At 42.9% G+C, this 12,047-nt stretch overlaps 2 protein-coding genes across 2 annotated transcripts in view; both read right to left on the bottom strand.

Moving 5' to 3' along the window:
• Positions 1 to 214: 214 nt before the first annotated feature.
• hmmr (hyaluronan-mediated motility receptor (RHAMM)) lies at positions 215 to 7,249 on the bottom strand. Its single transcript, XM_031858029.1, has 20 exons — positions 7,156 to 7,249; positions 6,782 to 6,880; positions 6,599 to 6,675; positions 6,379 to 6,456; positions 6,037 to 6,225; positions 5,816 to 5,902; positions 5,557 to 5,668; positions 5,375 to 5,440; positions 5,162 to 5,235; positions 4,971 to 5,041; positions 4,522 to 4,889; positions 4,282 to 4,430; positions 3,938 to 4,173; positions 2,615 to 2,731; positions 2,305 to 2,505; positions 1,514 to 2,209; positions 1,344 to 1,416; positions 924 to 1,100; positions 667 to 820; positions 215 to 563 (listed from the first exon to the last, which is right to left on the bottom strand). The coding sequence occupies exons 1-20, from the start codon at positions 7,199 to 7,201 to the stop codon at positions 547 to 549; spliced, it is 3,087 nt and encodes a 1,028-aa protein (XP_031713889.1). The 5' UTR covers positions 7,202 to 7,249; the 3' UTR covers positions 215 to 546.
• A 553-nt stretch (positions 7,250 to 7,802) lies between these two features.
• Positions 7,803 to 12,047, bottom strand: part of cyfip2 (cytoplasmic FMR1 interacting protein 2) — a 19,889-nt gene continuing 15,644 nt past the window's right edge. Inside the window, exons 26-30 of the mRNA XM_031857686.1 lie at positions 11,307 to 11,379; positions 11,065 to 11,159; positions 10,660 to 10,898; positions 9,872 to 10,019; positions 7,803 to 9,772 (exon numbers count right to left, since the gene is read on the bottom strand). Of these exons, the coding sequence (XP_031713546.1) occupies positions 9,605 to 9,772; positions 9,872 to 10,019; positions 10,660 to 10,898; positions 11,065 to 11,159; positions 11,307 to 11,379 (723 nt within the window). The 3' untranslated portion in view covers positions 7,803 to 9,604. The remainder of the gene's footprint in view (positions 9,773 to 9,871; positions 10,020 to 10,659; positions 10,899 to 11,064; positions 11,160 to 11,306; positions 11,380 to 12,047) is intronic.

Here is a 12,047-nt window from a genome sequence, read left to right as displayed (position 1 = left end):
GGGTGTGGATGAAACATGGGTTGCAATGGCCTTTTGCTGCGCTCCAACCTGTGGCTGCAGTCCTACAGTGCCCTCTACTGGCTGAGGACAGACATGGCCGAGGACAGACATGGCCGAGGACAGACATGGCCGAGATGAGCCAAATTAAAAATAAAAAATAGCATTTTAACACTTGGGAAGAAAATAAATCTCAGTAATGCTTTTGTTTAGGAAGTGTATTAAAAGTTGTCTTTATTTACAAAGAAGAAATATTTAGAAAGAAGTTGCTAGCTCAGCTGCCCTAAGATTTGCTATAAGTATCTCCTATTCGAATATGTGTAGACTTACAGCCATCCATCTCATTATTTTAACACACTGCTCCTGCACACGTACAATCTGCTGCTAACATTTATTATTAAAATGTAAACGGAAACATACATCCTCACTCTCTGTGTAACTATTATGAAGCCGGTTAACAAAACTGACACAAATAAGAAGTATACAAAAAAAGACAAAACCATAGAAATGTAATTTAGTTTTCAGTTGTCGTCTGGCAGAAGAGCTCCATTATGCATAATGGTTTCCTGACAAAACAAGCAAAGAACAAAAATCACGTAACTGTTCTCATCACATATCTCCGAAGCTCTACCTCTATATGCTTTCATTGTGTTGCAGTTCAGTACGCACCTTCTTTAAGGGTTTCTGTTCGCCGGTTCTCCTTGTCGTGATGGAAAGCTTTGCTGGGATCAAACCGACGACGAGGACTACCGGGGCGCTTCGACTTCAGCTGCTCCAGATCTCTCTTCTGCCGGCTCACCTGGGACTGAAGCTTAGACACCTCCTACACAGACACAAAGAGGGGATGAAGGACCGGCGCATGAGAGCGAGACAAAACGTGCACGATGTGGCTTTGGAGAGCAGTCGGTGCCGTTCTCATGCATCACCTGTTTTAGGCTGACATTCTCATCTTTCAGCTTTATCACATGTTTGATCTTCTGCTTCTGGTTCTGGTGGCCCAGCAGACGGGCATAGGCATCGGACAACTTGTTCAACTCCTCCTGGTTCGCTCCGTTTTCATTGACGAGTGCATTTCGCTCGGCTGCAAACGCATTGAGCTGCTCCTGTGGGCGCACAACCGCGTGAACATTGAGAGGGCTTTAACTCTGCAACGAGGTGTTATAACAACACCTACATACAGCTGGAAACAAGGTTGAAACTGAATTAAAACGGTGCTAAAAGACACTAAAAGCTACAGAGATGAGTGATAAATATCTGTGGTTGCATCACAACAAACACCTTTCACATTACACATAGTTTGGGCTATACTGACATGTCATATTTGACCCGGTGTGGAAATTACTGACCTGAAAGGGCCTGACCTTCACAAACAGCTCCTCATATTGTTTCCTCCAGTGTTCACTCTCTGAAACTTGGGAGCTTAGAGGAAAGGAATGAGGAGTTAAAATGTGCTCATTGTTAAAAAAAAAAAAAAAAAAAAAAGACTCATAACTCAAGAATCCAATCCAATGTTCACCTTTTCTCCTGCGCTTCATCTATTTGTCTTTGAAGTTCCTGCCGCTGCTCCTCCAAATCCCACTGCAGCGTGACCTTCTCCTGAGTCAGCAACTCCACCTGCTCCTGCTGAGCACATCCATCTTGTCTCAGCTCTTCCAACTCGCGGTGCAGAGTCTGTGTCTTCTCCTCCATGAGGTCTAATTGGGCCCGGAAGATCAAACCCGCTTGTTCAACCTCATCCGGGCGAGGCCGGTTTCTATCCTGCTCTGCCATGTTTAGTTGATGTTCAAGAGCAAGCCTGGACCGGTCCGTGAGCTCTACTTGAGACAGAAGACTCTTCCTTTCCTCGTCTACTCGCTCAAGCTCGATCTGTAGACGGACCACCTCAGACCTGACCTGCTGGAGGTCTTCTCTTTCGACCTCCAATGCTCCCCTTTCCTCCTGAAGGGCTGTCTGGACTTTAACTTTCTCTTCTCTTTCTTGTTGGAGCTGTTCCATTATTTCCCCTTTTTGCTGGTTGACCTCCTCTAGCAGTTCCTGGGCCTTTTCCTTCTCACTTTGGAGCAGACTTCTCTGCTCCTCTAGGTGCCCCCATGCCTCTTCTCTCTCTTTTGTCTGCAGCTGTAGCTGATCGATCAGGGCGGCGTGGCTCGTCCCCATGGCCTTTATCTCCTCATCTTTTTGTGTAAGGAGAGTCTGCACCTCCAGCAACTTTCTATCAAGTCAAGGAGAAAAGGGAATATATAAAAAAAAAAGAAGACGGAAAAGTGACAGTTATTTCAAAGTAGACTCAGGGATTTCGAAGCGTACCTTGAATTCTCCTCCCTGGCTTTTGCCTCAGCTAACTGTCTCTCCTGGTGCTCCTCCAAGCCCTCCTTCACTCGGTTGACCTCCTCCTCTTTCTGTTGAACGATTTTCTCCATCTCCTCCTTCATCTGTTGCGTCACTCTGTCCATCTCTGCTTCCAGTTCTTTCTGTCTCCCCTCTGCTCCCTGCAGAGCCTCTCTGGCGCTGAAAAGTAAGAGGAGCAGAGTGTGAGAGACTACACGTTGACTGAAATTTAACCTCAACACGAATCCAACTCGCATTCCAGGAATACTGACAACCGGAGCGCGCTCACCTTTTCAGCTCCGTGACAATGTCTCCCATCTTGCTCAGCGAGTCTGTGTGGGCCTCTTGGAGTTCCGTCATGGCGGATGAATGCTCCTCTTTCGAAGCGGCCACATCGTTGCTCTTACTAAAAATGATGAGCACACAGTTTTGGTGTGTTTATAGGTGGTAGGTCTCTTGACTTTACTGATACAATCATCGATCAGAGAAACCAGTTACATCTTTTATTTTGGTCTTTTCTAAATATGACAGACGTCTTATGCTTGTGGAAATGTACCTTAAATAATAAAGAATTCTGAAATATTGGTCCTGTCAATGAATCAAGAGAATATCTGAAAGTCTCCCATCAATGCAGTAGAGCTCATACATTTAGCTGATATACCAAACAGTCAATCGAGAGAAAAAAAAAAAAATGACTTTGGTCATCAATAAACCATTTAGGAAATTTTACACTGCAAAATACCAAACGTTAACCGGTTCCCAGCTTCTCAAATCTGGCAATTTGCTGCTTTAGTTGTCATGTTCAGTGCTGGGGAGTAACTCCTTACATGTAACAGAATTACATTAATGAATTACAAAATAAATATAATTGTAAATCAGTAAACAGAGAAAACTTGTGCAATTGAATTAGTTACTAATCAAAATGTTTGTATGTAGAATGTGACATGATTATGTTATCCAATCTAAAGTCAAGCTATATCGAAAAGCTTTAATGAATGTTTGTCAGTAATCGTGTTGAGTAATGAACACCGCCTGGTTTCAATGTATGTATTAAGGACTGTCCAGCGTTATTACCCACTTTAAACATTTATTTGAAAAGTAATCAAATGTAATATTTGAGCTGCAGTCTAGTTGTAAGGTGCACATAGAAACGCGGCCAGTCTCGGTTGTTTGTTGCGCATCATTCCTACTATTGTATCCGTCTCTACTCTCAACTTTCTGATCAAAATAAATAAAGATTTCCTCCAACTGGTGCCCTGCTTCCCCTCAGATCCCCAAAGATGAGGTTGTGGGGTTACTTGCAATCATTGAAATTGGGCTTACACAAAAATAGATAGTGACCCACTCTCCGTGTCAGAGCTGTGATGGTTCGGCAACCTGTCAATTATTTTCCTTTACTTTATGCTCAGTGGAATGCCGGGACACGCTCCCAGCTGCCGCCGACTCTAAATAGTAGCGAGCAGGCAGTGGCAACAACTCCAAAAAACAAAGGTTTTGTTTTTGCAAGTGCAGCGAGGAGTACGTCGTTAATGCAAGCATGACTTCCAGACGTCACCGTAATACGTTTTCTGTCAACACATCTCATCGGTATGCGTGGCCTTTGGCTGCTCACCTGTCCAACAGTGCCCTGGCATCACTCAGCTGTCCCTCCAGCTCGTTGTATTCCTCCTGCAGCCTCTGAAGGGACTCCTGATTCCTCTCCGCCTCCTCCTGCCACGTCTGCTCCTGGTCCTCCAGGAGAGCGAGCTCTCCCAGCACCTCCTCCATCTCCTCCTTGAGTAGTCTCAGCCGCTCCTCTGCCTCCTCCCGCTCCTGCTCCACCAGCACAGACAGGGCGTCCACAAGTGCCTGTAGGAAAGAAGAAAGAGTCAGTCGCAGCTCAGGTGATCTGGCACTGAATCTAAAAAGAAAGCACCATTGTGAGACAAAAAAAAAAAAAAAAAAAGATTCTGTCACCTTTTCTTTTGTCAGTTCTTCAGTAAGAGCAGCATGTTCTTGCTGGAGTTGAATCTGAGTATTTTTCTCATCTTTTTTAGCTTCCGTTAGCAAGAGGAGCTCTGTTTTCAACTCCTCCACTCTCCTCATTCCCTCCTCCCGAGTCCTGCCTTAAAGAAACAAACAATATATGCGTCACATAACCGTTTATATATTTTTGCAACTTAAGTTATCATCGTCAATGGATCTTGGTGAACATACTTCTCTCTTCCTCAGAGAACAGACACCTCTGTTCCAGATGTGCCACTCGCTCGTCCAGCTCCTTCTCTGTCCTTCTGAGCACCTCTCTCAGTCTAGTGAGCTCTGCCTCCTGCTGTCGAACCGTCGCTTGGGAATCCTGAACTTTTTGGTTGGCCGACTCCATTTGCTCCTCCATGTCCCTCACTGACCTTTGTGAATATTTCAGCTCCAGCTCTTGGGTCTCCAACCTCTTCTCCACCTCCACTAAAGCATCCTTTGACGCCTGCAGCGCTTGCTGGAATTTCTGTGCCTCCTTCTCTTTTTGCCTTAACACACCTTGGGTGGTTTCTATCTCAGCAGTGCGCTGGTCCAGGTCAGTCTCCAGTTGCCTGTGGAAAAGTGGAAAATGAGTGTCATGGTATAAAGTGCAGATCTAACCTGCTTGGAGGAACCATGAGGCATTTGCTTACGTCACTTTCTCCAACTGAGAACCAGCAACAGTGTTCTCCTGGGTCTTCTCTCGGAGCTTCAAACGGAGATCCTATAAGCACACAGAGAGGTAAAGCATGCCTTTTTTTTTTTTTTTTTTTTAGAAACAATGATGTAAAGATGTCCACTTTTGTACGAATTGTTCTATATGTTCTATGGGCAGAGTTTATACCTGGATCTGATCATTGGCTTCGTCGAGGTATCCCTGCACAACTCGGACCTCCTCCCTCAGCTCCTGTATAACAGCTGGAAAATAACACAGAATTATTAGTTATAGGATAAGGAAGCAGGCACAAACGCACATGCACACACAGGAACACTGTTACCTGTAACCTGCTATGGGTAAACGAAGAGAAAAAGAGTAGGCCATACACACAGAACTCACCATGCAATCTAGCATTCTCATTCTCCAGCTCTTTGTTCAGAGTTTTGGTCACTTGATGAAGGTTCTCTGTAAAAAGGTAGAAATCACAGTACAGCCCTGGTTACTTCATCTGCTTTTATTCCTCTATATATGCAAGCATGCTTGTATTGCTAGTAGCACTATCTGGTGCTGTTCAAGCTTACCCAAGTCTTTATTCCTGTTTTTCAGAGCAGTGACAGTAGCCCTGGCAGCTTGCAGGTCAGAGTCTAGCACATTAGCTTGGCCTTCAGTGTTAATCTGCAGGACGTTCAACTCCTGGACAGACAAACACACATACACACACATACACACACACACACACACACACTATACATAAGTATCCACTGCAGCTGAAAATGAGATTAGCTTTAATTGAGTTTTTATTTGTTATTAACAAGGGACGTATGTGCACACAAGTCATACCTTGTTTTTAACATCCAAAGTGTTCCTGGCCTCCATCAAGTCCATCGTGAGAGCATTGATTCTCTTTTTTGTAGTGTCAGCAGAAACCTTAAAATTTTTTTTTTTTAAACACATGCTTTTTACACACTTAAAACTTTTTAGCAGCTAAGACACTCATCAAGGCGTAATCAAGACAGGATTTGTAAATATACAAAAAAAATGTACATCAAAACCAAGCACACCTTGTTTTTTAGGAACTCGTTGACCTTCTTGAGCTCTACCAGCTGTCTGTCCAGAGTGGTGACATTGGCAGAGAGGCCCGTCTTCTCCCTGACTGCAGCCAGCAGCTTGGCCTCCACCTTCTTCAGATCCTCTTCTAGAGTCAACAAGCGACGGTCCTGCTCCCCTCGCTGCTGAACCAGTGACCTCATCTGGAAGGAAACAAAGCTACGGTCATGACATTTTCCACATCTGCAGTCACATCTGTTGATTTACCGTTTGCTCAGTTATGGACAAAAGCCACTGACAGCAGAAAACACAACATTATTGTCAGCACAAATGTTCCTTTGACGAACTGCAGCTACCTCTCTCTCTAGGAGCATGTGCTGCTTCCTTTCCATGGTCATGGCATTCTTATCCTTCTTTACACTTGAACCTTCAACCTAGGATTTCAAAAGACATTAATTAATTAAGTGGGTTACTTTTTTTGACAGGAGCACATTTTGAAATGGCTGATCGGTTACTGAGGAGCCATGTAAGTGGAATAGTTGTTAGCGTTACGTGCTGATGTAAAAGACAACTTACAAGACCATCAACAGACATCGTCCTGCGGACAGGTGACATTAGGACACTTCTGGAGGGCGATGGTGGTGGCATAGCGGCTGGAGATGCAGATGATGAAAATGGATGGCAGAAAACGTTATGTTTTAGCCAACGTTCAAAGTATTCTTTCATTGTTGCATTTTGCTTATCACGCTTATCACCCACCTGCCTTAACAATTCTGAATCGATCAGATTTGTTGAAGGAAGCTGCTCCCTTCAGGTCCTCAGGTTTGACCTCATAGGACCCCGGAGCAGGAGCACAACCTTCGGCCAAATGCACAACATTAGCCAGGTTAGACACAAAGTTACTTCTTTGTTGGTTTAGCCATCTAACATACGTTAGCTTGCTTTGTTTTACTTGGTTCCATTCACTTTGAGTGCAACTAGTTAACTTCTCCTTAGCAGTTAATGTTACCTTAACATTACCTAACTGTACGCATATGAGCTAACTACTTAAAAGCTAACGTAACCGTTGAATAACTTGAGAGGATAACTTGCCAACATGCTACTAGCTACTGTGGCTTTTGAACGTCACTTACCCATGTTCTCGTTGAACCTTTTCAAAGGGGCTCTTGAAAAAGACATTTTTAATCCACCGTATGTAACTATTTTTGAATTTCAAAACCGTATCGACGAGGCTGCAGTGCAGCTGCCAGTGACACATACAACAGCTCGACCGCTGAAATTTCAAAATAACGTCATACACGTACGTTTACGTGCGTGTGGCCAATAGGCAGCCAGTCCTGGATGACGCTGTCCCGCCCATCTTCTTCTTCTTCTTCTGTGGTGTTTAACGGCAGCTTGCATCCTTTTTGTTGCATTACTGCCATCTTCCGGTTTCAGTCCATTTCTATGTAATAAACTTTCACCATCAGTCCCGTTGCTCGCAAGAAGTAAAGCACCTACTTCTATCCCATGATTCCCATCTAAACCGTCTAATACGTTATAAAGTATTAGTATTTATACTATCCATCCAATCATTATTATCCATAACGCTTATCCTGCAGGGGGTGGGGGGGTTGAGCCTTCCCAGCTCACATTAAGTGGGTTTCATACCATAGCAGCATACGTTTCTAAAAAACAAAATATTTCTTGTGCTCAAATGTCGAATTGTCATTATACTGCTTGGATACTGAGTGGGGAGCACTGAAAAGTAAAACCCTTTGAAAAGCAAATACAACTTCCATTTTTCAGTTAAACATTTTTTTATTTCATGGAAATACAACATAATTCCAAATCCTTTGCAGGACCATTGTTGTACACTTTATATTCTTTTTCTCCACTTTTTTGTACTTGAAAACATGGTCACTTGTACAACAATATCATAAACAAAGCCTCATGTCACAAATGGAGCCATTGATGACAATAAATTACACTTGCCATGCTAAGGTTTTGAGATGATACATTGGTACCTTCATTTTAACTAGATTAACCTTTAAATGAACAATACGTCGGAGTTGAATAAATATGATAAAAAGACACTCGAGTTACAAAAGAAAGTTTGTTCATTCAAAACAGAGCAGAAAAAAGACCACAGGGCAGTTTGTGGAGGGTTGCTTCTTAATAATTAGTTTGCTTTTCCTTCATATGAAAAAAAAAAAAAAACAAAATAGGGACAAATTTAGCATGTTTTGATGACACTGCTAAATCTAACGCAAAAGTCTAACAATAGTAAATACTGACTTTATTTAATAAACTGCCCTTTAATTATAACTGACATTTTAGTTATGTTGTTTTCCTTTATGTGCAGAGTATTTAATAGGTCTGCTAGACCAACATCATCCATTCACACTCAGAACAGGTTAAGCTAGTACAGCACTGTCTTTATACAACCTAGAGGTATTTTCTAATCTTTCGTTTTTTTTCGCTCTTGAAAAAGTCAACACATTTACCCAGATGAGGTGTCTTTCCTATATTGTAAATAATACCACTGTATTCATGTACAGAATATAAAAAATCTTTCCAACAGACAAAAGAGAGAAAAGAAAATACAGTCGATGAGGTTTCCAGCCAGTAGTAGAGAGGCAAGTATACCATGGATGTGTAAATTAAAATATTAATAATTAAAAACAAAAACAATTACAACACTCAACACTTCACTTAGTTCAACAGTGAAATTTACAGCGGAACTTGTACAGAATTAAAATGTGTCAGGAGGAAGCAAAGAAAACAAAAAAAACAGCTGTGGGGGGGGAGATAAATAAAAGCAAATCAAGAATGCGATGTAGCTTCATTCCTTTGAAAGCAAGCGGGTGAAGAAGGATTTAAATGCATCATGGTGATAGACACTGTGGACCATGAACAAGGGCAGACCCGATTATCATACCAATGAGTGAAGAGTTCGCAATATATCACGATAAACAGGTTTGGGTCGTAATAGAGGACACGCGTAATGGTAGCACAGGGCGTACTGATGCCTGCGTTAGTACGATTAGTAGCTGTAGAAGCACTGAAGAGCACCATGTTAAAAGATCTTTATATAACTTAGAAAATTTGCTATTTTCTCGCATTATTTAGTCTTTTATTTAAACATTATTAGATTTACTATTGTCTCAGCTCTTGATTGGAAATTCGTAAAGGCCTTTATGAGTCCCAGCGGCCGGGACAAGTGGCTTCGGATCATATGATGGTGATACAGTTTTGGCATTTGTGTCAGTGGTCCGATCCACAGGTGTGCAGTAGAAGGAATAAGAGGAGGCATGCATGAGTCTGAGTGAGAGCCACACAGATAGTGAAATAAAAAAGAAAAAGGTGTGAATATACACTTCCGCCTCTGGCCTGGTCCACTTCTAAGGGTTAATGCTTCAAGGATTCAAAGACAGCCACATTTTAGATAGAGGAACAGTTTGAGAGGATCTGTCTTTGGATTCTTAAAGCCAGTGTGGAGCCATCGTGGTAATCTACACCTCTACAAGCCCAGGGAGAGGCAGAAATTTGACTCACAGCTATGTGTTTTGTGTGTGTGTGCGTGTGTGTGAAGGGTGTATTTCAACAGGTGGTAGCCAGGGATTGGTGTATAGGAGGCTGGAAACAGCGAACGTGCTCCACAGTGGAACTGTCCGTCTCCACCGCCTTCATGTACTTGTTGAGGATGGCAAAGATCTCATTGTTGAGGATCTGGTACTTCCTAATGCGGTCGGCCATCTTCTTCAGGGGCTGTCAAGAAGAAGAAAAAGAAAAAAAACGACAGAAAAAGGAATAAGTCGGACAATATTAAGCGGTGTGAGTAAATGTAGCGGTTAAAAGTTCACCCACCACATTCTTGATGATCTCATCCTTGCCGTCCTGTCTTTGGACTTTGAGCAGATGGTAGCAGAAGTCAAAGAGGTCAAAACGACGCTGCTGTCCCAACAGCACAATGATGGCACAGCCGGCCCAGTTCAGCCCGTCGCCGAAGCACTGCCTGATAAGCAAGGCACGTAAAAAAACACACGAGTTGTTTTCCCATTAAAGCGAGGCAACTGACAGATTTAAGAAGTGTCCGCAAAATCAAATACACTTTAGTTGAGAAGTTGTGACAATATTAACTGTGCAACAGTGTCTCATTTCTTCTGAAGTCTACCTTCCGTTTTTATAAGCTGCTGATGGTGAAAGGGGAAAGGGTTGACAATGTGAACAAAAATGTAACTTCACTCCTTTTTCCTCTTTCTGAAGTAGAGCCATGTCATAAGTGGCAGCATGATGAATGCTTTGCCTACGGCAGAAGGAGCAGGAGGAACATCAAGGTGGACTGAAAAAGTTTCCCTTAAGCTTCACGACATCTTCTCTTTCTTTACATGTCAACTTTTACACCAAAGGTAAGAGTAAAAACTTTTCCAATGGAATTCTTTTTTTTGTTTTCTGCCAGATTTCTGCCATTTTTACTGAATAAAAATTAAACTACAATAAAGTCTATTTATTTACAAAGACTAATTGTATTCCATATTGACAAACCAACATGCATCATGTTTGGCTGCAGATGTGGTCTGAAAAAGACAACAACAAAAAAAAAAAAAAAACTCCAAATGCAGTCCTAGTACACAAACCAGCCAGGTGCCACTTACTCCGCTGTGAACTCGTGCGTGCCCACAGGGATGCAGTAGACAAACTGCATGGCGCTCCACAGGCGGTGGAACTCCATACACTCGTCGACGTGCATCACGCCGTTGGTGGGCGGAGGCCCGCGCCACACCCCGTCCTGCAAGAAGCTGCGGATGCGCGTCAGGATGACCTCGAACATGGAAAGGCCGCAGCACAGACGCTCTTTGGTCAGCAGGTCCCCCTCACGGGCAATGGCGATTTGCTGGTGAAAAGAAACAGCCGTGATACTTACTATCAGCGTTAGAAGTGACATTTTAAGAGGAGGCACAGTTCATCGGGTAATGACACAAAATATCTATAAATAATTGGGAGAAATAAAGGATCACGTCTTGTCTGCCTTCTTAAAGACAGAGTGATGGTGAACTCACCTGTGGGGTTCCCAACCTCTCAATTAGAGGCACAAGGTGGAGAGGGGCGTACTTGGCTTCCAGCCTTTTCATCCTCACCTCCAGACGCTCTCCCTCTATAGAACACACAAACACAAGGACGGACATGTAGACGCTGTACAAATATGACAGATAAATCAACGGGCAGGCAGCGATAGGACAAGTAATATATTGTTTTTTTACCCATCTTCCTTGCATTTAGTGGTTGCAACCCTTTTGCATACCTTTGATGTAGACTCTGGGCAGAATGTTCTGGAAGGGGGCGGCATGAAGCAGGTCACACACTTCCTCCTGGGACTAAAATTGAAGCACAACACAAGAAAAGGGTCATTTTAATTCAAAGAGCACCACCCACTCTGCTTTATGGACACCCTTAGAGATTGTAAAGAACCCACCCCCAAATACTCCGAGCTGAATTCCTTAACTCAAAATGATCTATCTAAAGAATGACAGCTTTTAAAGCATATTTTAAATGTTTAAAGTTATAAGAACTCTGCCATGAGCTCCATATTCTGACGGATTACTCAACACTGTTGTCAGCTGGCTCTGCAGAGAAGGAGACGAGGTAACAGAATGAGTGTGTGTTTGTTAATCAAGCCATGGTGAACGCAGGATTATACATTTCTCACAACATCCCATCTCATCTGCTTCAGCAGCAAGAGATCAAGTTTACATCTATCTTAATAAACTCAAACGCTTCTGGGTAAAATGTCAGTGTGTTAGTGGTGTTCTAGCTATGTGAGGTCATTCTGAATTATCTGGGTGGTTATCATGATGACAGTTGGTTAGTTATTCAAGACAACATGCTACAAATCAAACTAAATGCAGAGAAGCAGCACCTTGAAACTATCTTGAAACAAAAGGGTGATGAATGGAAAAAGAGCCATGCACAGATCAAAAAAGAAAAGTAACACACAGACACACACACACACACACACACACACACACACACACACACACACACA

This window comes from Anarrhichthys ocellatus, unplaced genomic scaffold, assembly GCF_004355925.1.
Source record: "Anarrhichthys ocellatus isolate YVR2014 unplaced genomic scaffold, GSC_Weel_1.0 scaffold19, whole genome shotgun sequence".
Taxonomy (NCBI): Eukaryota; Metazoa; Chordata; class Actinopteri; order Perciformes; family Anarhichadidae; genus Anarrhichthys; species Anarrhichthys ocellatus.
The sequence above is the reverse complement of the archived record's forward strand: the minus strand, read 5'-3'. Positions and strand labels throughout refer to the sequence as shown.

Bases quoted from the DNA above. Each gene is read 5' to 3' on its own strand.
- hmmr (XM_031858029.1), bottom strand. From the start codon at position 7,201: ATGTCTTTTTCAAGAGCCCCTTTGAAAAGGTTCAACGAGAACATGG. The intron at 2,210-2,304 runs GTACGCTTCGAA...TTGACTTGATAG, and splicing joins GCCAGGGAGGAGAATTCAAG to AAAGTTGCTGGAGGTGCAGA. The intron at 1,417-1,513 runs GTGAACATTGGA...CTTTCCTCTAAG, and splicing joins GATGAAGCGCAGGAGAAAAG to CTCCCAAGTTTCAGAGAGTG.